The sequence below is a fragment of the Lissotriton helveticus genome, chromosome 1_1, assembly GCF_964261635.1.
Source record: "Lissotriton helveticus chromosome 1_1, aLisHel1.1, whole genome shotgun sequence".
Classification (NCBI taxonomy): domain Eukaryota; kingdom Metazoa; phylum Chordata; class Amphibia; order Caudata; family Salamandridae; genus Lissotriton; species Lissotriton helveticus.
The window spans coordinates 696,925,648-696,950,835 of NC_136057.1; the positions used below are offsets into that span (position 1 = coordinate 696,925,648).

Below are 25,188 nucleotides of genomic sequence, written 5' to 3' on the forward strand. Positions count from 1 at the left end.
ACCGGGACGCGCCTCTACGGCGTAAAATCGCAAAAAAAAAAAAAATTTATTTTTTGCCCCGCGGGGCACTTTAATATCCCCCTCATCAATCCTAGGGGGTAAGGAGTGGTCTACCTTGCCCCCTTTCCTTCATTTCCCCCTTCGTTTTTCACCACATCTTGTCTCTCGATCGTACCGAGAGACAAGATGGCGGCCGCTCCGGACTGTTTAGAATGTTGACAGACACCGGAGAGCCAATCAGCTTCGCTTCGCGAAGTTCCGTTACGCGTCAGGTACGCGAACCGGGGCGCTAACCGGAGCGCTGTCACAGATATATATATTTTTTTAAACGTTCATTTCTCAAAATCCACTGGAGCACATATATTGAGACATAGCAAAGGCACGTCGGGCAAACCATATCTACAATTTTGCCAAGTTTCATGTAAATCTATTCAGCCGTTCGAGCTAAAAGTGAGTCCAACCGCCCTATGGAAAAATGAATGGGAAAAACGCGTTTTGGGACCCCCCTTTTTTCTCGGCCCCCCTTGACGAAACCCCCCCCAAATTTTCAGGGGCTGCTCAGAAACAAAATGTGCCATTTTCCTGAAAATTTCAGCCAATTCCGTCCACAAACGCCAAAGTTATTAGACATAGAATTTTCAGAAATCCCATAGAGAAAAAATCCTAACTATATATACCCACTGGCTATCGCCAGTAGGTAATATACATATATAAACATATATAATCTGCATATCTATATAAATATAAATGCATGCATACATATACATATATGCATACATATGCATGTTATTTACATGAAAGTTTTAAAAACACTAATAAAAGCAAAGCGAAAAAGCCACCTCATTACAAACAGAATGGCTTTAACTTAAACGAGGGCGAGATCTATTGCATTTTCAATGCTTGTTTACTTTGGTTCTACCAAGAAGGCATTCAGATGTGTCACACATTTGCCATAAATTCTGAATGTTAGCACTCTAGTTGCTCATTAGATCACTGTAGTAAAGCTAGTGCTCACCAGGGAAGTCTGCTGCTAATCATGGTTTGCAGCCATTTTCCTGGATTTTTTATCCCGCAGACTTTCAGTCCGCATACCATTATCCCGCAAGGTCATTGACCTCGCATACCATTATCCCGCATTGTTTCAAAACGCATGTGCATTTATCGCGCATGCCTTTACAAAGAATTACGTTTTAAAGGCATGTATGGTAAATGCATTTGCGTTGTGAAAACCACGATGACGAGAGAGGTAAGTGGGTTTGTGTTAATTTTTTCGTGGGTTAGTGATTGTGTAGTGTAGTGTAGTGTTGTGTAGTGTAGTGTTGTGTTAGTGTAGTGTAGAGTTGTGGTGGTTGTTTAGTGTAGGGTCATGCTGGGGGTAGTGTTTTAGGGTTTAGGGTTGTGTTGTAGTGTTTGCGTAGTGTAGGGTCATGCTGGGGGTAGTGTTTTAGGGTTTAGGGTAGTGTTGTAGTGTTTGCGTAGTGTAGGGTCATGCTGGGGGTAGTGTTTTAGGGTTTAGGGTTGTGTTGTAGTGTTTGCGTAGTGTAGGGTCATGCTGGGGCTAGTGTTTTAGGGTTTAGGGTAGTGTTGTAGTGTTTGCGTAGTGTAGGGTCATGCTGGGCGTAGTGTTTTAGGGTTTAGGATAGTGTTGTAGTGTTTGCGTAGTGTAGGGTCATGCTGGGGATAGTGTTTTAGGGTTTTGGGTAGTGTTGTAGTGTTTGCGTAGTGTAGGGTCATGCTGGTGTGTAGTATTTTAGGGTTTAGGGTAGTGTTTGCGTAGTGTAGGGTCATGCTGGGGGTAGTGTTTTAGGGTTTTGGGTAGTGTTGTAGTGTTTGCGTAGTGTAGGGTCATGCTGGGGGTAGTGTTTTAGGGTTTTGGGTAGTGTTGTAGTGTTTGCGTAGTGTAGGGTCATGCTGGGGTGTAGTGTTTTAGGGTTTTGGGTAGTGTTGTAGTGTTTGCGTAGTGTAGGGTCATGCTGGGGTGTAGTGTTTTAGGGTTTTGGGTAGTGTTGTAGTGTTTGCGAAGTGTAGGGTCATGCTGGGGGTAGTGTTTTAGGGTTTTGGGTAGTGTTGTAGTGTTTGCGTAGTGTAGGGTCATGCTGGGGGTAGTGTTTTAGGGTTTTGGGTAGTGTTGTAGTGTTTGCGTTGTGTAGGGTCATGCTGGGGGGTAGTGTTTTAGGGTTTTGGGTAGTGTTGTAGTGTTTGCGTAGTGTAGGGTCATGCTGGGGGTAGTGTTTTAGGGTTTTGGGTAGTGTTGTAGTGTTTGCGTAGTGTAGGGTCATGCTGGGGGTAGTGTTTTAGGGTTTAGGGTAGTGTTATAGTGTTTGCGTAGTGTAGGGTCATGCTGGGGGTAGTGTTTTAGGGTTTAGGGTAGTGTTGTAGTGTTTGCGTAGTGTAGGGTCATGCTGGGGGTAGTGTTTTAGGGTTTAGGGTAGTGTTGTAGTGTTTGCGTAGTGTAGGGTCATGCTGGGGGTAGTGTTTTAGGGTTTAGGGTAGTGTTGTAGTGTTTGCGTAGTGTAGGGTCATGCTGGGGTGTAGTGTTTTAGGGTTTTGGGTAGTGTTGTAGTGTTTGCGTAGTGTAGGGTCATGCTGGGGGTAGTGTTTTAGGGTTTAGGGTAGTGTTGTAGTGTTTGCGTAGTGTAGGGTCATGCTGGGGTGTAGTGTTTTAGGGTTTTGGGTAGTGTTGTAGTGTTTGCGTAGTGTAGGGTCATGCTGGGGGTAGTGTTTTAGGGTTTACGGTAGTGTTGTAGTGTTTCGTAGTGTAGGGTCATGCTGGGGGTAGTGTTTTAGGGTTTAGGGTTGTGTTGTAGTGTTTGCGTAGTGTACGGTCATGCTGGGGGTAGTGTTTTAGGGTTTAGGGTTGTGTTGTAGTGTTTGTGTAGTGTAGGGTCATGCTGGGGGTAGTGTTTTAGGGTTTAGGGTAGTGTTTGCGTAGTGTAGGGTCATGCTGGGGTGTAGTGTTTTAGGGTTTTGGGTAGTGTTGTAGTGTTTGCGTAGTGTAGGGTCATGCTGGGGGTAGTGTTTTAGGGTTTAGGGTAGTGTTGTAGTGTTTGTGTAGTGTAGGGTCATGCTGGGGGTAGTGTTTTAGGGTTTAGGGTAGTGTTGTACTGTTTGTGTAGTGTAGGGTCATGCTGGGGGTAGTGTTTTAGGGTTTAGGGTAGTTTAGTTGTTTAGTGTATGCTAAAGGCATATTCGTTCTAAAAGTTTTCGTTATTTTAATTTGCGGCCTAATAGTACATGCGGGATTTCGTCATATATTCGCTAATCATACTTTCTATGTCAAAATGAACCCCCTCATTTTGTTCCTTTTTAAATTAAATGTTTTAAGAGTTACCACTTTATTCCAATCAAGATGGCTTCAGGTGTGCCATACCTTAGTAATAAGTAGGACTGTTAGCACTCTAGTTGTTCTTTAGAACACTCTGGGACATTCTGTCATTGGGCTATAGTTGGGCTACATCTGGCTGATATTTGGGCTACATTTGTTTTTTTTGTCTCTGGTGGCCATCTTTGGGCTACATTGGGCTACATTTGGGCTTCAACATATATATAGCCCAATGTAGCCCAATATATATTTTTCAAAGTTAATTTTCGTAAAAACCACTGGAGCCTATATCTTGAGACATAGCAAAGGCACATCGGGCTACCAGTCCCTACAATTTTGCCAAGTTTGGTGTAAATCCATTCAGCCGTTCAGGCTAAAAGTGAGGCCAACCGCCCTATGGAAAATTGCATGGGAAAAACACGTTTTGGGACCCCCCTTTTTTCTCGGCCCCCCCTTGACGAAACCCCCCCAAATTTTCAGGGGCTGCTCAGAAACAAAATGTTCCATTTTCCTGGAAATTTCAGCCAATTCTGTCCTCAAACGCCAAAGTTATTCGACATAGAATTTTCAAAAATCCCATAGGAAAAAAATCCTAACTATATATACCTACTGGCTATCGCCAGTAGGTAATATATATATATATATATATTTATATATATATTTTTTTTTCCAAACAATGTGGTCTGCTCACAGGATCGCTCCACAGCGGGTGCTGGCGTTGGGCCAGACCAATGGCCAAAAAGGCAATTTTTCGCACAAAGGACGCCGCACACAGCAACTTCTTTTTATCGGTTTATTTCAGTGCCCAGTCTAACACCAACGCGTTTCAGCCTGACGGCCTTGCTCACGGTAAGTGCAATTACTTTCTTGCAACTGTTTATACTTTCTTTGATTTCTACTATTCCCATAGACTTCTGGGATATGTAGTCCATGTTTACATACAAGAATACACTTTCTGTTAGACAATGTTCTCAAAGTTATTTCATGGGATATTTTTTCGCAATGTATTTCAAAAACAAGTGTGTATTTGATCAGACATGTTAGCAAGCTTTTCAAAATTTTAAATTTAAATGCTATTAATAACATTTCTCATACATGTAGCAGTGTTGCATTTATACATTTTTCAACTATTTTTGTGTATATGAGACCAGCTCATTGCAACTTGCATCTATGTATATGTCCTGCATTATGGTATAGTACTGAAACGCGTTGGTGTTAGACTGGGCACTGAAATAAACTGATAAAAAGAAGTTGCTGTGTGCGGCGTCCTTTGTGCAAAAAAAATAATTATATATATATTCACTGAAAAAACCATAGGTTATAGATTATATATAGTTAGGAATTAGCATTTACAAAACCTTGAAAATTCACTGAAAAAACCATAGGTTATAGACCATATATAGTTAGGAATTAGCATTTAAAAAACCTTATTTTACTCACACAAAACCATTGAAATTCCATATATAGTTAGTTGCACTAACTATATATCGCGCACCCGCAATCCACTGCTGATGATGTCACATATTACATCATTCATGACATGGTCAGTGACATCACTGATGACATCACTGATGACATCTCAAATGACATCACTGATGACATCACTGATAACAACATCCAGTGATTTTTTGTTTCTGTAAAGTTTAAATATGTCTTACATATTGAAGAATGAGTGGATGTATAAGTGTCTGGACGAAGGATTTAGTAGGTGCATGACTGACTGTATGAGTGAGTGATTAAATGTGTCTCACTGAGTGCACGGGTTAGTGACTAAACTGTCTTAATTTGTGCATCATTATGTTTGTTGTTCTGTAAACTGCTGCATGTGTTGATCAGTAGCTATATGAGTAAGTATATGGGTTATTGATTGGTTGCTCAAGTATTTGTATGGGAGACTGAGTGTGTGTGTGGGTGCCTGGGAGGTGTATGACTCTGTGCATAGATGTGTGAGCAGTTGATTCACTAGATGTATGGCTTCAAAAGTGCATGTGGAAACAGCTGTATGGGTGGTTGACTGTGTGCATGAGTGCATTGGTGAGTGAATGGATATCTCAGTGCTACATGTCAAAGTAAGTACATATGTAAAACACAGTACATGTGAGAGTTGGCATATATAAATAACTGTGCATGAGAGCCACTGAATGTGTGAGTAGCTGTATGGATCATTGTGAACTTGTATCAGGGATTGTATAAGAGAGTAAATATGTGTTAGTATATGCTTGAATAAGTAAGGTGTGTATAACTGTATAGTTGAGGAAATGGAGGTGAGATTGTTTCTTTGCATGACTGACTAGGTGTGTGAGTAACTCCATGGATGAGTGACAGTGTGTGAGTTTCTGTATACACTGAGTGTATCTAAGGTTATATTAGAGTCTGAAGACGTTTATCGTATTAGCACAAGAATGATGTCAAATGAGATGTCATCAGTGATGTCATCAGTGATGTCATTTGAGATGTCATCAGTGATGTCATCAGTGATGTCACTGACCATGTCATGAATGATGTAATATGTGACATCATCAGCAGTGGATTGCGGGTGCGCGATATATAGTTAGTGCAACTAACTATATATGGAATTTCAATGGTTTTGTGTGAGTAAAATAAGGTTTTTTAAATGCTAATTCCTAACTATATATGGTCTATAACCTATGGTTTTTTCAGTAAATTTTCAAGGTTTTGTAAATGCTAATTCCTAACTATATATAATCTATAACCTATGGTTTTTTCAGTGAATTTCAATGGTTTTTTAATAGCAAATATCTGTAGCTGTAAAATGTATTCTTCTTTAAATCCCAAAATATATTTTATATGTTTATTAATAACTTTTTTTTTTTTTTAATTTTTTTTCTTCGTTCCCGCTTCGCGAATCGGGAAGCTTCCCGTTAGCTGACCTTGATGCCGCGAAATAGACCGCGAGCCGGTAAACGTTTCTTTACCGCAACTGCCGCGTTAGAAAACAACATCGTGACGCCTCCCGTCCGCATTTTTTTTTGCCCTGCGAGACCCTTTCAAAGCCTCCACATCAAACCTAGGGGGTCAGGGACGATCTACTATGCCCCCTTATGGTCATTTGCCCCTTCGCTTTGGCCTCCTCTTGTCTCTCGATCCTACCGAGAGACAAGATGGCGGCCGCTACGGACTGTTTGGAATGTTTACAGACGCCGAAGAACCAATCAGCTTCGCAAACCTCCGTAACGCGAAAAGTACGCGAAGCGGAGCGCTGTTACAGATATATATCTTTTTTTGAACGTTAATTTCTCAAAATCCACTGGAGCACATATATTGAGACCTAGCAAAGGCACATCGGGCTACCAGTCCCTACAATTTTGCCAAGTTTCGTGCAAATCCATTCAGCCGTTCGATTATTATTATTTTTTTTTTTTTTGCCCCGCGGGGCCCTTTTAAAACCTCCACATCAAACCTAGGGGGTCAGCGACAATCTACTATGCCCCCTTATGGTCATTTGCCCCTTCGCTTTGGCCTCCTCTTGTCTCTCGATCCTACCGAGAGACAAGATGGCGGCCGCTACGGACTGTTTGGAATGTTTACAGACGCCGGAGAACCAATCAGCTTCGCTTCACAAAGCTCCGTTGCGCGAAAAGTACGCGAACTGGAGCGCTGCCCGGTCCGCTGTTACAGATATATATCTTTTTTTAAACGTTAATTTCTCAAAATCCACTGGAGCACATATATTGAGACCTACAAAAGGCACATCGGGCTACCAGTCCCTACAATTTTGCCAAGTTTCGTGCAAATCCATTCAGCCGTTCGGGCTAAAAGTGAGGCCAACCGCCCTATGGAAATTAACATGGGAAAAACGCGTTTTGGGACCCCCCTTTTTTCTCGGCCCCCCCTTGACGAACCCCCCCAAAATTTTCAGGGGCTGCTCAGAAACAAAATGTGCCATTTTCCTGAAAATTTCAGCCAATTCCGTCCACAAACGCCAAAGTTATTAGACATAGAATTTTCAAAAATCCCATAGAGAAAAAATCCTAACTATATATACCTACTGGCGACCGCCAGTAGGTAATATATATATATATATATATATATATATATATATTTATATATATATATATATTTTTTTTTTTCTTAGTATATCTTCCTTTTTCCCTGTGATTTAGTCCTACCATTTTTGGTTCCTTTTTGATGCTATTTCTCTCTCCCTTCATACTACTTTTCCTTCCATGAATAATCAATTAGTTGTCTTTGATTTAGAATTACCTCTAATAATTTTTCTCTAGCGTTAGGAGTCACCACATTTTTGGTACTTCTTGACTCCGGTATAAAGCCTAGGATCTCCTTCTTTTAATGCTTGGATCAGGTCCCCTCTCAACACGTTGGCCCAGTTGAAGCAACAGTGAGCTGTACATCTTCTTTCTTCAGCTCCCTAGCCATCTATGGGCCTGATTACGTTCTTAGCGGACAGGGTCACAAACATGATAACCCGTACGCCAAATTACAGTTTTATTATATCCTATGGAAGTTGTAATACGGCAGACGGGATATCCGTCACGTTTTTGACGGAGTATCCCATCCGCCAAGATCGTAATCGGGCCCTATGTCTATTTATCCCTATACCCTGGAGACTGGTTCAATAACTGTCTGGTCAGATGAGTGATGGTGCCAGTCATTTCCTTTGTGTGCATACTCTGCAGCTGCCAAAGGATGTAGAAAGTAAGTGACTCTTACTTTCAGAACATATTTAAAGGCAATTGTGTTACCGATCTATATCATGACCACCTTGGATTGGTCCACTGAGATGACCTTTAATGACAGGAAGACCAATTGTAGCTCAAGGATGTGTCACACGTCTTGTTTACTGTTAGGATCTTGAGATGGGTCCCACATATCAGTCTGTCATGACTGAGGGATGTGTTTTTGTAAATTCGAAGAGTCATAGGTTTTAAACATAAGATCATCATTTCAAAGATGGTGAGAGAAATCACCACGACTGGAAGAGTTGTAGGCCAGCTTTCCAGTAGCTCATCCCAGTGCTTCACTAAGTGACAATATCATATGTTCAAAACTAATTTCAGTAATGCCGTAGCGAAATTAGGTAGAGAGAACATCAGTGAAGTCATTCAGACACAATTTCAGCTCCCCAGAGCTAAAACCATGCCACCACAAATCCAAACAAATCGAAAGGTTTATGTAATTGGTCAGAATTTCTGCTGTCCAGTCAATAGATACAAATCGGGTAGTTTAGGTGAGAAGGATAGTTTGGAGACCAAATATTTAAATCAATATCAAACCTGGGGAATGGTGGGAAATGCAAGTGCTTTGCTGTTTTTATACAGGTCACACTAACTAAAGGAGGCAGAGTTCGCTCAGCGTGCCAGGACATAGCGTATTGTAAGTTACAACAAGGTAGGCTTTCTGCCATTCTATTCTACGTCATTGAGTGAAGGTAGGACATGGCAAAGAACGTTCAATGACTATGTTAGCCCTTTATATAGTAAACCCATGCTCGAAAGGATACATGCTACAAACTAAGGGCAGTAAAGTAGTGTGGGGTACTAATACCGTTACTTCCCATTCTGTTTCACAGCTGTATTGGCTATTTATTTGTAATACTTTCCAAATTGATTATCAGATCACAACTACATTAATGGAATGCAAAATTAACTTCAGGGCAGGATAAATGTGTATACTTCACATTCAAACGCATTTTACAATGCTCTTGATCAAAGTAAATGTGTTCTACGTTTCGACTTTAAGCGTATTCGCGGCTCAATTAGCTAACTTCTGTAAATAAGTTTACTTCTTTCATATTAAAATGTTATGGAACACTGTGCTATTCCACTGCTCATACTGGCCCAAAGCCAACTGGCACAAAGCATCTGGCAGTATATGCTTTGTACATAGATCATAGGAATGAACTGCTCTTCAATGAAACAGAAAACAATTCTTTCATCCATGACATCTGGCTGAAATCTAATGCAAATTAAGAAAATATGTCTTTGGGATACTAGCCATGGAAAGACATAGCTGTCCTTGAGTGAATCTCCCATCGTGCTTCCCTTTCCACTATGTCTTGTCTACTCCTTAGAGGTCGGTTGTCTATATTGAAAAATTGCAAATTTCAGGGGAGGACAAGAGCAAACCAAATACAGGCAAGGGAACATCAAGTATGCTAACAATTTTAGTATGCTGCAGCAGGCAGGCTGTCATTGTGGAAGTGAAGGTTAGTGGGTGTAAGCAGATGACCGATCAATATTGGTTTACCGCCACCTTCAGGCAATGGAGTCTCACTGTTTACCGAGAGAGATTAATGTTAAAAACTGCCTGGGGTCCAAAGATCCAGATCCAAAGATGAATGTAGTGCGTAGGGCCATCAAGATATAAAAAGTCTGGGACAAGGGCAGAAAAAGACAATTCGATGTTAGCTCATTTAAGAGACTAAAAGGATGTTCAGCACTTTGACTATTTCACAAAACAAACAAGACAAGGGTGACAATGTATTGGGACCTTTGATGATCAATGCACAAGAAAACAAGGAAAACCGTTGAAAAACGTCTAAAAAAACGAGTGCATTTTTCCCCTCCCAAGCACAAAGTCACAGGCATCATGCCACAGTTAATCTGCATGTGCTCTGTTGTCAAACCAAGGGTGAAATTCATTCAGACAGGTACATGCTGGCTTCCTCTATGGCTCAGCGTAGTAGTACAGAGATTTTAGATTCAATGTGTACAGCTGGTAACCTACTGCTCTCAGGAACACTGAGAGGCAGTTACAAAGATGGACAGACCCCAGTACCTTTAGGGTTTGTGGGGTCACAGACATGATGTATTATTTTGAGCCGCACTATTTGGAACAACTTTTAATGTAGTTCTCCTTTTGAGCTCATTCAAGCCCTGGTGATGCCAAACAACACTGAATTCTATGTTAAACCTTCATAAATGAGGACACGCAAAATACAGCTCAAAGCTCAAGCAGCCTGATGCCCAACAGCCAACTAATTTTAAAATAAAACTTAAACAAACCTTGATAAAAACCATTTCATTTTGAGTTTGAATCTAGATTATTTACTTAGAACAACCTTTTCATGCGGAACTCAACGTCATACTACTTTGTTACACCCATTGTAGGAAAAATATGCTAAGGATGACTTGTTAGATGTTTAGTGGACATGATAATAAAATGAAACATATGCACATAGCACTTGAAATCGTAGCTGAAATTGCAGAATATCTGTCATCAAAAATATGTTTCCGATCACTACTGACATTCTTGCTGCAGCAGTGAAAATAAAAGTGTTGCTCCAAGGATTGTCTGCATTCCATTGGTTAAAATGAAATACATTTCTCCTAATTTCTCGTCCCCCTTTTCCCCAGCGTGTCCCTTTTCTCCTCTTTATAAGTGTGCACTTCTCTAGAAAGATAGTTACATGGGATCCTACTGAGTAAGAAAAATTAGATGGGCTGCATACATGGGATGGACAGAGACAAAGAGAACAATATACCTAGAGACGTGCAGTAGAGGGAGGTACAGGTGCAGATGATGTAGAAAGATTTGTGAAATAGTTACAGTATTAAACTGCGAAATGTGAGGTAGCCAGAATAAAAGATAAAGGGAGGCATAAAGATGTGGGTAGAGAAAGAGAAGTAGAGAAATAGGCAAGGCTTTAGAGTGCAGTAGAGCAGGCGTGAGAGACAGAGGTAGAGAAAAAGAAAAATAGATAAAGCGACAGCACGGTGATGCACACCAAGCGGTGAAGTAGAGAAACAAAAAAAGTTAAAAAAGATGTATGTTACACATAGGTAAAAGTAGCCAGAAGCACACGTAGCTAGTGAAACTGCAGGAAAAACAAAGATATGCGAAGTATAGGAAAAGCAGGCAAAGAAAGAGAAAACTGGGGAAGAGGGAAAGGCAGAGAGATGTGTGAAGGGTAGAAAGAGAAATGTGGTGTAGAGCAATAAGAGGCAGTTGAGAGACATACATGAAGTAGAGAACGAGAGTGGATACTTATACAGAGTTACACAGTTGCAATAGAAAGAGATGGTGGGGTAGCAAGATATTTAAAGAAAGAGGTTGAGAGAGATAGTTGAGGTGGATGAGTGCGTTAAAATGAAGAAGGCACAGAAATAGATATCTGTTTGTGTGAGTGAGAGAGAGAGAGGAGTTGATGATAGAGAAAAAGAGGTAGTAAGAATGGAGTAAGATATCTAGAGAGGTGAAGGAAAAAGAACAGAGATAGACCAAGAAAAGGGATGGTTGAAGAGGTTGGGTAGTAAACTAATGGTGAAGTAAATTGAGAGGTTAGCTAGTGAGAGAGAGCGAGAGAGAGGTAAGTGTAAATGTAAATGTATTTGTATTTATATAGCGCACTTCTACCCAGAGGTCTCGTAGCGCTGTATTCATACCGCTGTGGAACCCATCCTGGCTTTCCTGTGAAATGTCCACTCCTGGGCACCCCCAAGGTGAAGCCAGACATCCAAGCGCTGCTGGGGCCGTTGTGGAGCTTTAAGCTTTATTCGATTTTTAGATTAAAAATCATAAAAGCATCAACAGTACAGAGATAAAAACCGTAGACATTTCATTTCATAGACACAATAAAAACAATCATTACGGAATTAAATAAATACACATGAATCAATAAATAATTTTTGTGCAAAGTTCAAATACCATTAAAAGGCTTAAGAATTAGTTTTATGTAATATTGGGGGAGCTCGGGTAGAAATCGTACAGATCCCAAATACGGATGGTGCCTTGTCTATCTTTGGGGGGGCAAAATCGTAAAAAGGGGGCAACATTCCTGTCTTTGAATTTAATTAGTACCAGGTCCCCAGCAATGCATTTAGGCAGCGTCCCTAACCACCCCACCCTCCTGACACTCAAGATACCCCCATCTAGCTCCGGCGATAAGGGTCTATTGTTTTTTAGCCAATAAATTGCCTTATTTAGCAAATCCTGCTGGGATTCACGTGTTCCCTGGGTGAGGGCAGGAACCCCAGAGAGTACGGACACATACGGGGCGGCCTCAGGGGGCAGGTTGATATGTGGCATTCTTGCCGAGGCCGACCTAACCACTGTATGGGTTAATGGTGTAGGTTTTAAAATTACTTTGGGGCCTGTTAGAGCAGGTATGCAGGGTGGCTGTATTTGGGTGGCACCATTTCCAGATTTATCCTTTTCGGGGGCGATGGGATAGTTAGAGCAGACGGATGTGGCCATTATGTTAGCTGGAAAAGGATGCTTTCTAATTACTGACTCAATGTTAGTCAGTCTTTCCCCTAAATCGTTTATTTTTGAGACCAAGGGAGAAATGGCAGCTAGCAGCAGTTGCTCAATTTTGGCCAATAAAGTCGAATTTGGAGACAAGAGAGGGTGCTCTGAATTATCCGCGGCCGGGACCTCAATAAATGCTGTTGGTTTAGCAGGTGATGATATTACATTGGTGCACAGAGTTTGTGTAGATGTATTGTTCCCAATGTCAGTTTCGCTGTCATTCTTCCATCTATTGTCGGAAACCAGGGGCACAGCATTTATTTGGTTGTAAGCTTTATGAGCGGAGCCATTTGACTTAAGGGAAAATGTATCCACAACAGGGGAGGTTATAGAGTCAGGGACGTACTTTGTGCCACACAGGGCGTTGAGTTCTTCCCATATGGACATCGTGTTTATGAAAGTATTTACAACGCCACAAAGGTCTATTAAAATTGCAACACAATACCTCCCTCTGTGATGGGATCAAGTGGGGTGGCCCGTCCCGGCCTCCTCCTGCCTCTGAGGGCCACAGAGGGCCCGCCCTTTGCCCGGGCTTAGCCCCGGGCGCCGACCCACGCGTGATCCCGCAACGCGGGGACTGCTGTCCTTTTGATGCGCCTCCTGGCGCGCTGCTCCCGTGTCTGGCGAGATGCTGGGGCGTCTGGGGAATGTAGTTTCCACCCCTCGCGCTCCGGCCGCTGTTGTAGTTGCGGCGGCGAGGGGGAAACTGGCAGGGAGAGTTGACCCCCGGTGCAGGTAAGCCTTTCAATGACCCCCCGCTCCCCCGGAACTGCTGTCCTTTTGATGCGCCTCCTGGCGCGCTGCTCCCGTGTCTGGCGAGATGCTGGGGCGTCTGGGGAATGTAGTTTCCACCCCTCGCGCTCCGGCCGCTGTTGTAGTTGCGGCGGCGAGGGGGAAACTGGCAGGGAGAGTTGACCCCCGCTGCAGGTAAGCCTTTCAATGACCCCCGTTGTGGAGATTAAGCAAGCTATTGCCCAGAGTCACAGAGTGGGACCCATGATTAGACTAGGCACTGAGGCGAGAATTATCAGGTCCGGGGAAATTGAGTCCAAGAGCCGCCGAGGCAGGAATTGAACCCTGGTCCCAGACCAGACCTCTGCATCAGGGTCTGCCGCTCTAACCATTGAGCCACGCTTCTCCACAGGTAGTGAGGGGGTGTTAGGTAAAGACAGAACTGAGACAGAGATATGGCTGAGTGACAAAGTAGAGAAAGGGTTGAGGGAAGGTAAGGTAGTAGAAGCATGTCAGAGGGAAGCTAACATAACAGATGAGGTTATGTGAGAGGGGAAATAGTTTGAAGAGAGATACAGGGAGGTCCTTTGGAGAAAATGAGGAAGTGTGTGTGTGTGTCCAGCTCCTTGACACCCTAGCAGGTGAGTAGTCGCTCCTAATAAATACTGATTGATTAATTGATGTATTGTGTGTGTGTTTTTCTAGCATAGAATTTGTACTAGAAGCATATCCTTACTATTTCTGTGCCGAGACAAATTCTTAAACATTCCACTGCTACAGTGAAGCCCACAGGCAATCTGTGGAATGTTTCGATAAATGATAAAATATTTCCATGTTAGCCTCTGCTTCAATTACATGCTATTTTTTTAGGTAAAACTTTTCTGGCTAGCTTAGTAGGCTATGGTCCAAAACCTATGGGTGCTTGTGCTAATCTGCCAAAGTAACACCTGAATAAAGTTCCATTGAAGCAAAATGACTTTAAGAAGCGCAAAGTGCAATTTGCACTGAGAAAAGGGCATCTTTCCAGCGCAAAATACCTTTTGTGCTGGAAAGTAAATACCCAAATACCCTTATAAGAATTTCGTAAGGACGTCAATTAGGGGTCCCAACTGCAACTTCTAAGCCACCCGCTGTGCACAAATGGACTCAGGAAGTCTGGTTGCCGCCTTCCACCGCACAAGCCAGACCGCTGAATGTGGGCGTTCCGCAGGGTTCTGTGCTCAGTCCCACTCTGTTCAATATATATCTGATGTCCCTAGCAATCCTTATAGAGTCTCTTGGCGCAAAAGTCATCTCATATGCTGATGACACGCGCCTTCTGTTTGCTTGAGAGAAGGGGAAGGACTAATAGGGAAAGGTGATTTCACGGTGTCTCACCAAGGTGTTTCATTGGCTGGATCTGCACCATCTGAGATGCAACCCGGACAAAACAGAGATCGTAACCTTTGGAGATGTCCACCACAATTTCATGGAAACCTGCTGTCCGAGCAACTTGCCGTACCCGGGTTCCCCACAAAACTGCATAAAGAACTTAGGGATCAAAATAGATAAATCCCTTTCCTTCCGACCACCGATTCAAAGCCCTAGCCAGGTCCTGATTCAGCGTGCTTCGTATGCTGAAAACATTTCTAACCCTTCTATCTGAGTCTGCTGGCAGAAAGGTAGTGCAGGCCCTGATTACGTCGAGACTCGACTATGGGAATGCTCTGTACCTCGGTCTCCCAGACTATCTCCTTTAGAGACTGCAGGTGGTGCAGAACTCGGCGGCAAGACTGGTACTTAGACTCCCAACTAGCTCCAAAATGACACCCCACGAGGGCCCTTCAATGGCTCCCGGTAAAAAAGATGGTGGTCTTTAAGGCCATTGTCCTGATGCATAAGGCCCTGCACGTAATTTACCGAATTCTTAACATACCGATTCGGTAAATTACCGAATCCTTAATGTAGAGAGCACTCAAGTGAGTGCTTTTTACATTTCAGGATTCGTTATTTACCACCAACTATTAGTTGGTGGTAAATTCCGAATACCTTTCAAAAAGCAATTTTTTGCTTTTTATTCAGTGTCATGTGGCAGACATACATGCCCTCAGGGCATGTATGTCTGCCACATGTGCACCCATGCACTATACAGGAGTGCAACAGGGTGTCAATGTGACACCCTGCCACCCTTGTAGGTCTACCCCATATTACCATTAGGTATTTACCGAATCGGTAATTCTCATTCATTCCTATGGGCCTCCAGGCCCATAGGAATGAATGGGGAATACAGATTCGATAAATACCGAATCGGTATTTACCGAATTTTAACGATTCGGTAAAAGTTACCGAATCATTAACTACATATCATTTACCGATTCTAAAATACCGAATCGGTAAAATTCGGTATTTTAGAATCGGTAAATTATATTTACCTACATCTAGCCCCTTGTCTCTTGGAGTCACCCAGTCCTGTCACTCACAAACTCCAGACAAGGAATACACAACCTAGCAGAGGCATGTTTGAAAGGTTAGGCAAGCAAATACCTACTTTCTAAAAGTGGCATTTGCAAACACAGAATGTTAAAACCAACTTCACTAAAAGATGCATTTTATCACTCTGAGTCCAGGCATACTAAACTCGAATTTCTACCATGTTCTATGAGTCAGTTAGGATTATAAAATGTAATAATTCTAACAGCCCATTACAGGTAGCCCATTACAGGTAGCCTTGCAATAGTGAAAAACGAAAATGGCTGTAATTCACTATTAGGACATGCCACACACACCAGGGCATGTCCTACCTTACATTTACAATGCACCCTGCCCTTGGGCCTACTATAGGGGTGACGTATATGAAGAAAAGGGAAGGTTTAAGGACTGCCAAGTGGGTGCACTTGTCCAGTCAGCATGACAGTACCAGACTGCACACAGGCTCTGCAATGGCAGACCTTAGACACATTTTACAAGGCTGCTTCTGTGGGTGGCACAACCAGTGCTGCAAGCCCACCAGCAGCATTTGGATTTACACGCCCTGGGTACACTCAGTGCACTGTACTAGGGTCTGACAAGTAAACCAAATAGCCAAACATGGAACCACTGATTAGTACATCAATTTACAATAGGGAGCACTTGCACTGTGGCACTGGACAGCAGTGGCACAGTGCCCAAAGCATCTAACACCAGCAAAAACACATGAGGTGGTAGCAAAAATGGAAGGGAGACCCACGCCAATGGTGCCAGGTCTAAGAGTTTGTATGAAAGTGCTCATGGCATCATATATTTTAGAAACCACAGTTTATCCATTACAGTTTCAACAGCACTGTGAGCATAAATAGTAGTGGCAACCAAGGTGGCAAAGTGCACCTTGTGCTCATGGCAAGAAGAATGACGGCGCAAGTAACTAGTGCAGAACACAGCGGGCGGCCCAAAGTGACAAGGTGGCAAAAAGCTATATACAGTGATCAAAGGTTCCACACGGGCAGTTATATACAATGACTGTACAAAATGTCTTAATTTTGGAAGAACCAAAGCAAAAGGATGCACCATAAGTTGCGCTGAGGGAGAGGTCGATGGCGTTTTGGTCCTATTCCTTCAGGACCATCAGCAGGACCAGATTGCCCAATTTAAGGAAGTGCGGTAGGGTGTAGGCAAGCAGGAAGAATTGGATCAACTAGGAACTGCATGTGGGAACGTGGCATGAGGATAACGTGGTGAAGAAAACATCAACGTGAGAGGGAGTGAACTTCTGCGAAAAGACCAGGGGTCAGCGAGGCTGGAGGAGGCTTGTTCAAAGTGCAGTCAAAGTACTGCTCGATTCCATAAAAAGGTTGTGCTGCCAGGCAATGAAAGGTGGCCAGTGGTGCAGTGTCGGAGTCCCGATCGACTGCAGGGGTCAAGGGCCGATTCAGAAAAATTCAGGGACAGTTTAAATGGAAGAGTCCGGGTAGAGCCTATAAAGCAGGGTCGGGTCCCCGATCCGCTGCGGAGATCTAGGCGAAGGTATCGTTTAGGTGATGTGAAGCCAGCAGGAATGAATCTGGAGTCTGGCTGGGCTCAGGGTGCGAGAGGGACCGAGGCCCACTCTTGAGCCTGTGAACTTGCCCACCCCCTGAGCCTGTGAACTATCCACCCATCCCTGGCTCTGCATATGTATTGCTCACCAATAGAAACCTGTGAATTCAATGTCAGTGTTGAACAAATACAGCAATAATCAGGGTTCAGTGGGCCCTTCAGGCATCTTGGCCCTGCAGCACTAATGGAAGTTAGGCAACTGAACCCTGATTATTGCTGTATTTTATCATTCAAACAGGAGCCAGGGGCAATTTCCTGTTACTGCTGTATTTTATAATTCAAACAGCAGCCAGGGGCAATTTCCATTCTTGCACTAGGGAGCATGACTGGTTCTTTAAATGGGCTTTAATGTCGGGTTAGTTTGAGAAGGAGAATATCAGCACTTCTCAGCAGAGGTGCAATATTTATAATTGGAGAGTAATGGCATTTCTGAGAAACAAGCAGGCACCGTGGCATAGTGGTTACCTGCCACTGCCAGTGCTTAATTTGAGCCAGTGGTTGCAGGTGGGGCCCACCGCCACTCACTGTTGGGGACCAGCAATAATTTGTCTTCATCAGACTTTGAATTAGACAAGAGAGCGCAATTCCCACAAGGGGGGGAAGAAGCAGGAAGAGAAAGACAAAAAAAATGTGACAGTGAGAGAAAGCAGTAGTGAAAAAGAGCAACCAAGAGTGAGATGAAGGGGCAGGGAGAGTCTGGCGGTGAATTAAAGAGGCCTGAGAGCTCAAATCAAGACTTGGCAGACTAGGTATTCGCACTGGTACCTGCACTTGTATTTTTCGATTTCAAGCACAGCCAAGGACACACTGGCTACGCTACAAGTTGGTTGCGCGCCCGTGAATAGGATTTTAGGTATTTCTGTTCATAGGGTACTTATTTTGTATCTGTAGTGATTTTCCAGCCTCTATGTGTGACGGGGGTACCCAAAGGTTAGATGCATCACTTCCTGCGATAGCACCAAGTCAAAGGTCGCTTCCTCCGATTTCATGGGGGGTCTAAAGGGCAGGTGGTGTCACTTACCCTCATATTGCCAGGTCAAAGTTCATGTGATGTCATTACCTGTGACATCATTGGGGTGGGTCACATGGCATGTGATGTCACTTCCGATACCCAAAGCATTTTGATGAATCGAAGTCCATGGAATGTCGGCTGCCTTGTGTCACTTTCTGTGACTATGCCTGCCTCAAACCCTTATTGAGCCCTAAGAATTTGTTAAGCAACAATTTAGACTGCCCTACAAACGTTACCAAGTATGGAACTCAGGTAATAAATTGCGATATGCTTCAAATGAAAGACAATGTATCTGAATACAAGACTGCCCAAAGGACTGTTAGCAAAGTGCTGTGCTTATAGTGGAGGTTTGGCAGTTCAACCAATGAGAAGGATCGTCAAATGTTTCAGGATTTGTTAAGCAAGCGTCGGTGGATGGAATGCTGACAGTCTGAAATCTGAAAACACTTAAAAAGTAACTGAATAAATTGGAGGGAAAATCGCTATCTTGTGCAAAAAGACTTGTATCAAAGTTCCATTTTGCATTTCCTAAATAGCGGATTTTAGGTAATCGCTATTTAGGGAATGCAAAATGGTATGTAAGAAAATAGCGATTCCTACAGAATCCCAATCGCAATTAGGGAATCGCTATTAGGAAATGCTACTCCATTTGTTCTTAAAGGCGCATAGGTGCAAATGGTTTTGCATTACCTAATTGGTAATTGCAAATTAGGTAATGCAAAACCGGGGGGCCCAAGGCCCCCTGAAACACCCCCCTAAACATTGTCCACATGTAAAGCGCACACATTCCCTAGGGGCATGTGTGTCCTGCAAGGCACTTTGAAAAATGAATTTTTTGTGCATTTTTAAAAATTGCACATCGTTACCATTGACTTGGAGTCGATGGTAATAGCATTTCCTAAATGATCAGTTTGCATTTAAGAAATGTTTGGTAGATTTGCTTCGGAATTAACAAAACATATGCTTCATTTGTTCTTTTCTAATTCTGATATATTCTGAAATACTTAAACCATTAATTTAAATGTTGTTGTGTGCTAGGAAAATAAACCCTTTCCTACCACCAATATCCAGCAAGATTGTCACATAAATCCTCTCACTTTGAAGTAAGAGAAAGAAAAGTTAACACCAAGCTCCTTCGGAAGACAGAGGCTGACATTAACCTCTGTGAATGCACAGAAAATGTGACAAGGTTAGAACAAGGTGTACAGGCCTGTTTACAGAAAGGAGCCCTCGTGGAAGAATACAAGGAGAGCTAGAGTGAAAAGACTTTGCTCCTTGTGGGGGCGAACTCAAGCTGGTAAGCCTAAAACAAATAAAGCCACCAAATAGAAAGTCTATATCCCTTGACCTAGCCCAAGTTACCGTGCCACGACACCCCGAACATCAGCCCTTGTACACCACATATACTGGTGGTCCACATCCCGGATGTACAGCAACCATCTCAGGCATTTGATTCTCCTGTCCTGACGATGATCCCATAACCATTGTTGGGGATCGAAACGTCACCGACAACTACATCTTGACTCCATACCGTTACTTATGATTTATGTTGAGCATAGGATGTTTTTTCAACTGTGAGTACTGTAACTTATGTGTCACCAAAAGTCACTTTGCAGCTCTATGCCTGAGGTCTGAAAATTGGCTGATTTCCACTACCCCGTCACTTCCTGATCACTGCATGATACTATATGTTGGTTCTTGTTTATTTAATTTTTTTAATAAATACAATACCTTCCATTTGAACAGTAACATACCCAACACGGATTGTAGTCTTGTGGTTATGATTGTGTATTCACCTGGATAGGGACCATCACAGATTGTTAGCATTTTTTCTTGATACTGCTTTTTCTGGCATTTGAACTGCCATTCATTGTTACAGTGCGTGTGCTCTGGATCTAATATAGCATTGGTAAAATTGGTTTCACCCAACATCACTATTCACCTTTACTGTAAGGCCCCAGGAGAGGATACAGATAAGGCAGCAATGGCATGAGACTTAAATGTTTTGTGTGGGCTGCAGGGTGTATTTACACCACCCCCAAAGATGACAAAAATATACAGTGTTGTTTTATCCTGCAGGCTGGTGACTTAACCAAGCACTAGTGAGATGGGTGAGAAAATGATCAAGCTAGTTGTGCTTTTCAGTGAGTGAGGTTCTGTGATGGTTTCCTGTGAAATAAAGGATATTATGTTGGTTGTTTGTACTATTACCACAAGCTAGCTTGTACTCGTATCACAGAGTCCGATATAGCGTACTAAATAGAGAGCCAATTAAATTTGGGGAGCAGCAGTGAACTGAGGCGGAAGCAGAGGATAAAATGGCCTGTTCTGCTCCACACACCACAGTTACTAGACACCTAGGACAGCATCTTGTCAGTGATAAAGAGACACAAAGACTACTGGTCACTGAACAGTGTAAATCTCCATGTGGCAGATGGAAAGGGGCAGTCAACCCCAGAGCATTAAAAGACATGAGGTGAATTTCCACAGCAGCCTATAGCACAAAGCACTGGCAGATCATGCAATTGATCACTGTTTGCTATGAGGCCATTTTGGTGCTGGACACATTATTAAGACTTCTGCAGGCAGCTGCCTTATGGTACCAACAACTGTGCAACAAATTACTTCAGAAGTTGACTTTTTGGTAGGAAACATGGAGTCACCAAGCTCCCGTGCATTATTTTCCCAGTGTCAATGAAAGTTCTTGCTCTTGGGCTGTTTTGGTGGAATTAGAAACAATCATCATCGTAAACATAATCATCGTAAAGTTGACATGGTTTCATTACATAAAAAACACTGAATTGCATCTGTGAAATGTATTCATCACTTGAAACTAGAGGTCTGGAATAGCTTGCTATGTGTAGGAAAATATTTTACCTTCAGGTTGGACTTCAAATTCTTCCGATAGGAGATGGTAGCAACAGCCCACACTGCAAACTGCTTTGATTTCAGGTTTTCCAACAAAAATTCGAAGAGTGTTCGGAGCGAGGTCGCCACAGGTATGCAGACCTACCATTATAGAGTCCTACAAAAGACAGGAAGCACATTTTGTAACAGTCCAAAATTCCTAGTCAGATTCAAAGATTTGTAGATAAAACCATAAAGATTTCTAAACGATGACATACCAGAGTTAATGGTAAAAAAAATTGAATGCAGATGAAAGATATTCGCATTGCTTAGCAGTAAACACATAAGACAATATTTGGTGTCGGACACCCGTCTGCGTAAGGAGTTGGGGCTACTTAAAATGGCCGCCCCGGGGGCAGTTCACAGACAGAACACAGTTCTTTCACCGCGTTTAGCCCTTGAAATGCAAACACTATAAACGGATTTTGCAAACTCGAAGGTAGGACTAGCAGTATAGGCTTTAAGAAAGGGAGGACATGCCAGCAGCCTGCAGTGACAGGGCAGGAACGCAGTAGCAGCAATAAGTAGACTGCTTGAACATGCAAGGTAAGGCAGACTGGCGCGTGACGTCAACAAAACGAAAGACAAGCCTCTGTTTAGAGTGAAAAATTGACCGAAGGAGACTACAAAACTTCCAGCGCCACCCAGAGACACCCAGTGCGGAATCCCTACAGGGCTTGGAAAACATAATGGAACTGGCATCAGAGTCCACCCAACATAATCTAATAGATTTTTTTTTCTTCTAAAGTAAAATGTAGAAAGGGACAGGTAATAAAAATGAAATTAATGTGCCAAGTTAAAGCCTCTGAAATTGTACGGGATTTTTGCAAAGTGACGCTCTTTCTTGCTGAACATTACAGTACATTGCTCAATGAACAAGTAGACATAATTCACTGTTACCGACACACAATTATTTATTACAGGCATCAGGGACGTTCTCAAAGGTAAGGATATTTTAGACCGAAGAATGCTTCACAAGTAGCCCGTACAGCACATTGGGCCAGAGACGAGAGTGAAGGCAGCAGCACTATGAGCATCAGTAATGGAAGAGTGCAGGCAATAGTACATTAGTGGGAGAGTACCGGAAGGAACCCAGATCATGTGAGCAGGGAACAACAGCCAGGCACAGCAGCAGTGTGAATTAAAAATAAACATGAGTGTGAGGGGAGGGAGGGATGGCTTTCACAAGAGGGAGACATGTAATAGGGGGATGAAGTAATGGGACAATCCTGCCTTCCTGTATGGTGTTAGCGCTAATGCCACGGCTCTGCCCTATACTAGTACTGTATGCCGCTTTCTCCATTGTCTCTAATTTGATCTGGCACCAATGTACCTTCTTTATTGCAAGGGTGCATCTTGTCAAAGCTCGTACAGGATGAACCTCACAGACTCACGAGTGGATACGCTCCCTGAAGGCTTTGTTTTATTTCTTAGAACATTCTGCCCTCTAGTGGCAGAATGTTCTAATAGCCTTATAGCCCTTCCTAGCAGGGCCATACAGGCTATTAAGTCCTGCTGCCTTGAGTCCCTTGCCTTCGGATCGGGCCCAGTAGCGGTGCGTCCATTGGGGCGTAGGGGTGTAGCCCCACTAAGCAAGCCCTGGACGCACCGTGGTTTCCGACTAAAGCAAATACATTAAATATAACAGCGCACGCAGCGCGACTGAGTGTCTCAATGCGGTCGGACTCGGAGTGCGCGGGGGTGGGGGGGGCGCGGGGCTGCTGGCCTGCTGCGGCTGCTTGAGTGACAGTCTGCAGCAGGCCAGCACTGTGCGCATGATATCACCGTGCGGCGACTTGCCCGCGCATGCGCTGATGCCCTTAGGCATAGAGAAGAGGCCGGGGGTGAGGCTTCAGCCGGGCGGGTTCTAAAGGCTTCCCAAGGGCGAGCAGTCCATGTGCCTTGCTAGCCAATCCTGGCGCTGCATGCAGCGCCAGGATTGGCTGGTCCAGTGCAGGCCAATCACTAATTGGCCTGCACTGGACCAGCCAATCCTGGCGCTGCATGCAGCGCCAGGATTGGCTAGCAAATCAGTGGAGGCACTCTGCAGAGAGAGGGGAGAGGAGCAGCATGGCCACCGAGTTTGCCCCCAAGATCAGCCCCACGCTGATGACCCCAGCCAGACCCGCACTACATCGGAGGGTAAGTGCTCAGATATACTGCGTCTGCCGGCGCTCCTGAGCGACCAACATAATATTGTTGCAGAGGGTGTGTTGCGCCTTTTGCTCACGCCGTGCCCTCAGTGTTGAACGCCGGTGTGCGGCGGCTGCATGCTTCCTCCTTGAGAACGTGGTGCCATGAGAGCCTAGCAGTCTGCTGGAGCATGTTAAATCGCGTTCTCTGACCTGCCGATGGCCCCATTTCCTGGTTACCTGTGCTGCCATGTGCATCCTGAAGGGGAATCGGGTGGCTTCCATCCGGCTGCAGCACTGCACGTTTGCTTGCACCCACATGAGAGGGCCGTTTATCATCACATGCGAAAGCCTTTCATCTTTGCCAGAGGAACGTGAGTGACATTCAACAAGCGGCCACTACAGGCCTCAGACATAGATTGCATCAACACTGCTCGCCTAGCCAGGTTTATGGGTAATATTAAGGCTGCGCACCAGGATAAGTACTACAACTGCAGGAATGAACAAGATGGATCGCCCACAACACAAACCCACATGTTCATGGGCAGTGGTAGCTTAGGTGGAGTCCCCAGACCATCCTACACCAGCTCACCAGTGCCAGCTTTGCATTAAACAGTTGCATCTCTTGCTCAAAAATAAGAACCCAAGTGCCGCCTCTATCATGGCCAGCATTCCTGCAATAGAACCTTTAGTAATAAAGGGAGCTCCCTCTGTGCAAGTGCCCAAGTAAAGAAACTTGTTGGAAAGAGTGAAGTTATATTTCGAGGCAGTTGAGGTGCAGGAAGAAAGGAAAATGGGCCATGATCTTACATCTCAGGAGTAAAGCCTTATTTGGCCGAATGGCTCAATGTTCATCCTTTGAATAGACAAGGAGAGCGAGAGTGCTGTTCCTTCAAAATTGCCTCAGAAAAAGGCATTGGTAATTGGGGGATGAGTGCTCGATAAACACGGCCTAAAAAATAACATTTTTACACTGTCTGTACTGAAGACATTTCTAAGGCTAGCAGGTTCACTTGTGTTAAACGCTGCAAATAGGCGCCTTTAAGTGGTGGCTGCTGTTTAGGGTTGGTGGGTTTCAGCGCAGCCTCAACGCTGGCGCTTCACAGCCCGGAGGTGTGATTAATGTCTGGAGCCGATGGGTTTTTGAAACGCTGTTAAAAAGTCTGAGCTGTCTTCACAGCCTGTACTAGCCTCACAGGTTCGCTCAGGCAGTCGGATGTCCTCATCTGCCGTGTTTGATATGGCCATCTGTTGGTCCAGGGCATGCCTCGACATCAGGGGGCACACTGAAGCTGTGGCCGCATCCTCGAGGAACTGTGGTTTAACAGGCGTGCAAGGCGAGAACCCGGTCTTAAAGACACTTTTGTGTAAGGCGCAGGCATGCTCTAATATTCTACACAATTCTGGCTTTCACTCCTTAGAAGTCAAACTCCTAAATCATTTTAAGATCAAATGAAAGCGGTATTTTCAGCCCACTGACACTGCCCTTGGGGTGCAAGTTAGTAAGGGTTAGTTCAGAATAGTTTTGGACAAGTCAGCTTTGAAATCTCCAGCTGACACCAAGGGCTGTTTCTCTTAGTCGCTGCTGATTTACAGATATGTGTCAACTATAACTGGAAAGTGTGTGAAGGAGGTACTCCAGTGTCGAAATATATTGACTCTGCCATGCCTAAGGAAAATAAAATGCAATGTGGGGGGTGGGGGTGGATGTGTGTTTGGGAGGGGGGATGGATGTATGTGGGGGGTGGATGTGTGTTTGGGGGGGTGGATGTATGTTTGGGTGGGGGTGGGGGGGTGGATGT

The 25,188-nt window shown here is 43.9% G+C and overlaps 1 protein-coding gene across 1 annotated transcript in view; it reads right to left on the minus strand.

Annotated features, from left to right (window-relative positions):
* Positions 1-25,188, minus strand: part of METTL25 (methyltransferase like 25) — a 690,484-nt gene that overhangs the window by 413,136 nt on the left and 252,160 nt on the right. The window contains exon 5 of the mRNA XM_078674227.1: positions 21,225-21,372. Within this exon, the coding sequence (XP_078530353.1) occupies positions 21,225-21,372 (148 nt within the window). The remainder of the gene's footprint in view (positions 1-21,224; positions 21,373-25,188) is intronic.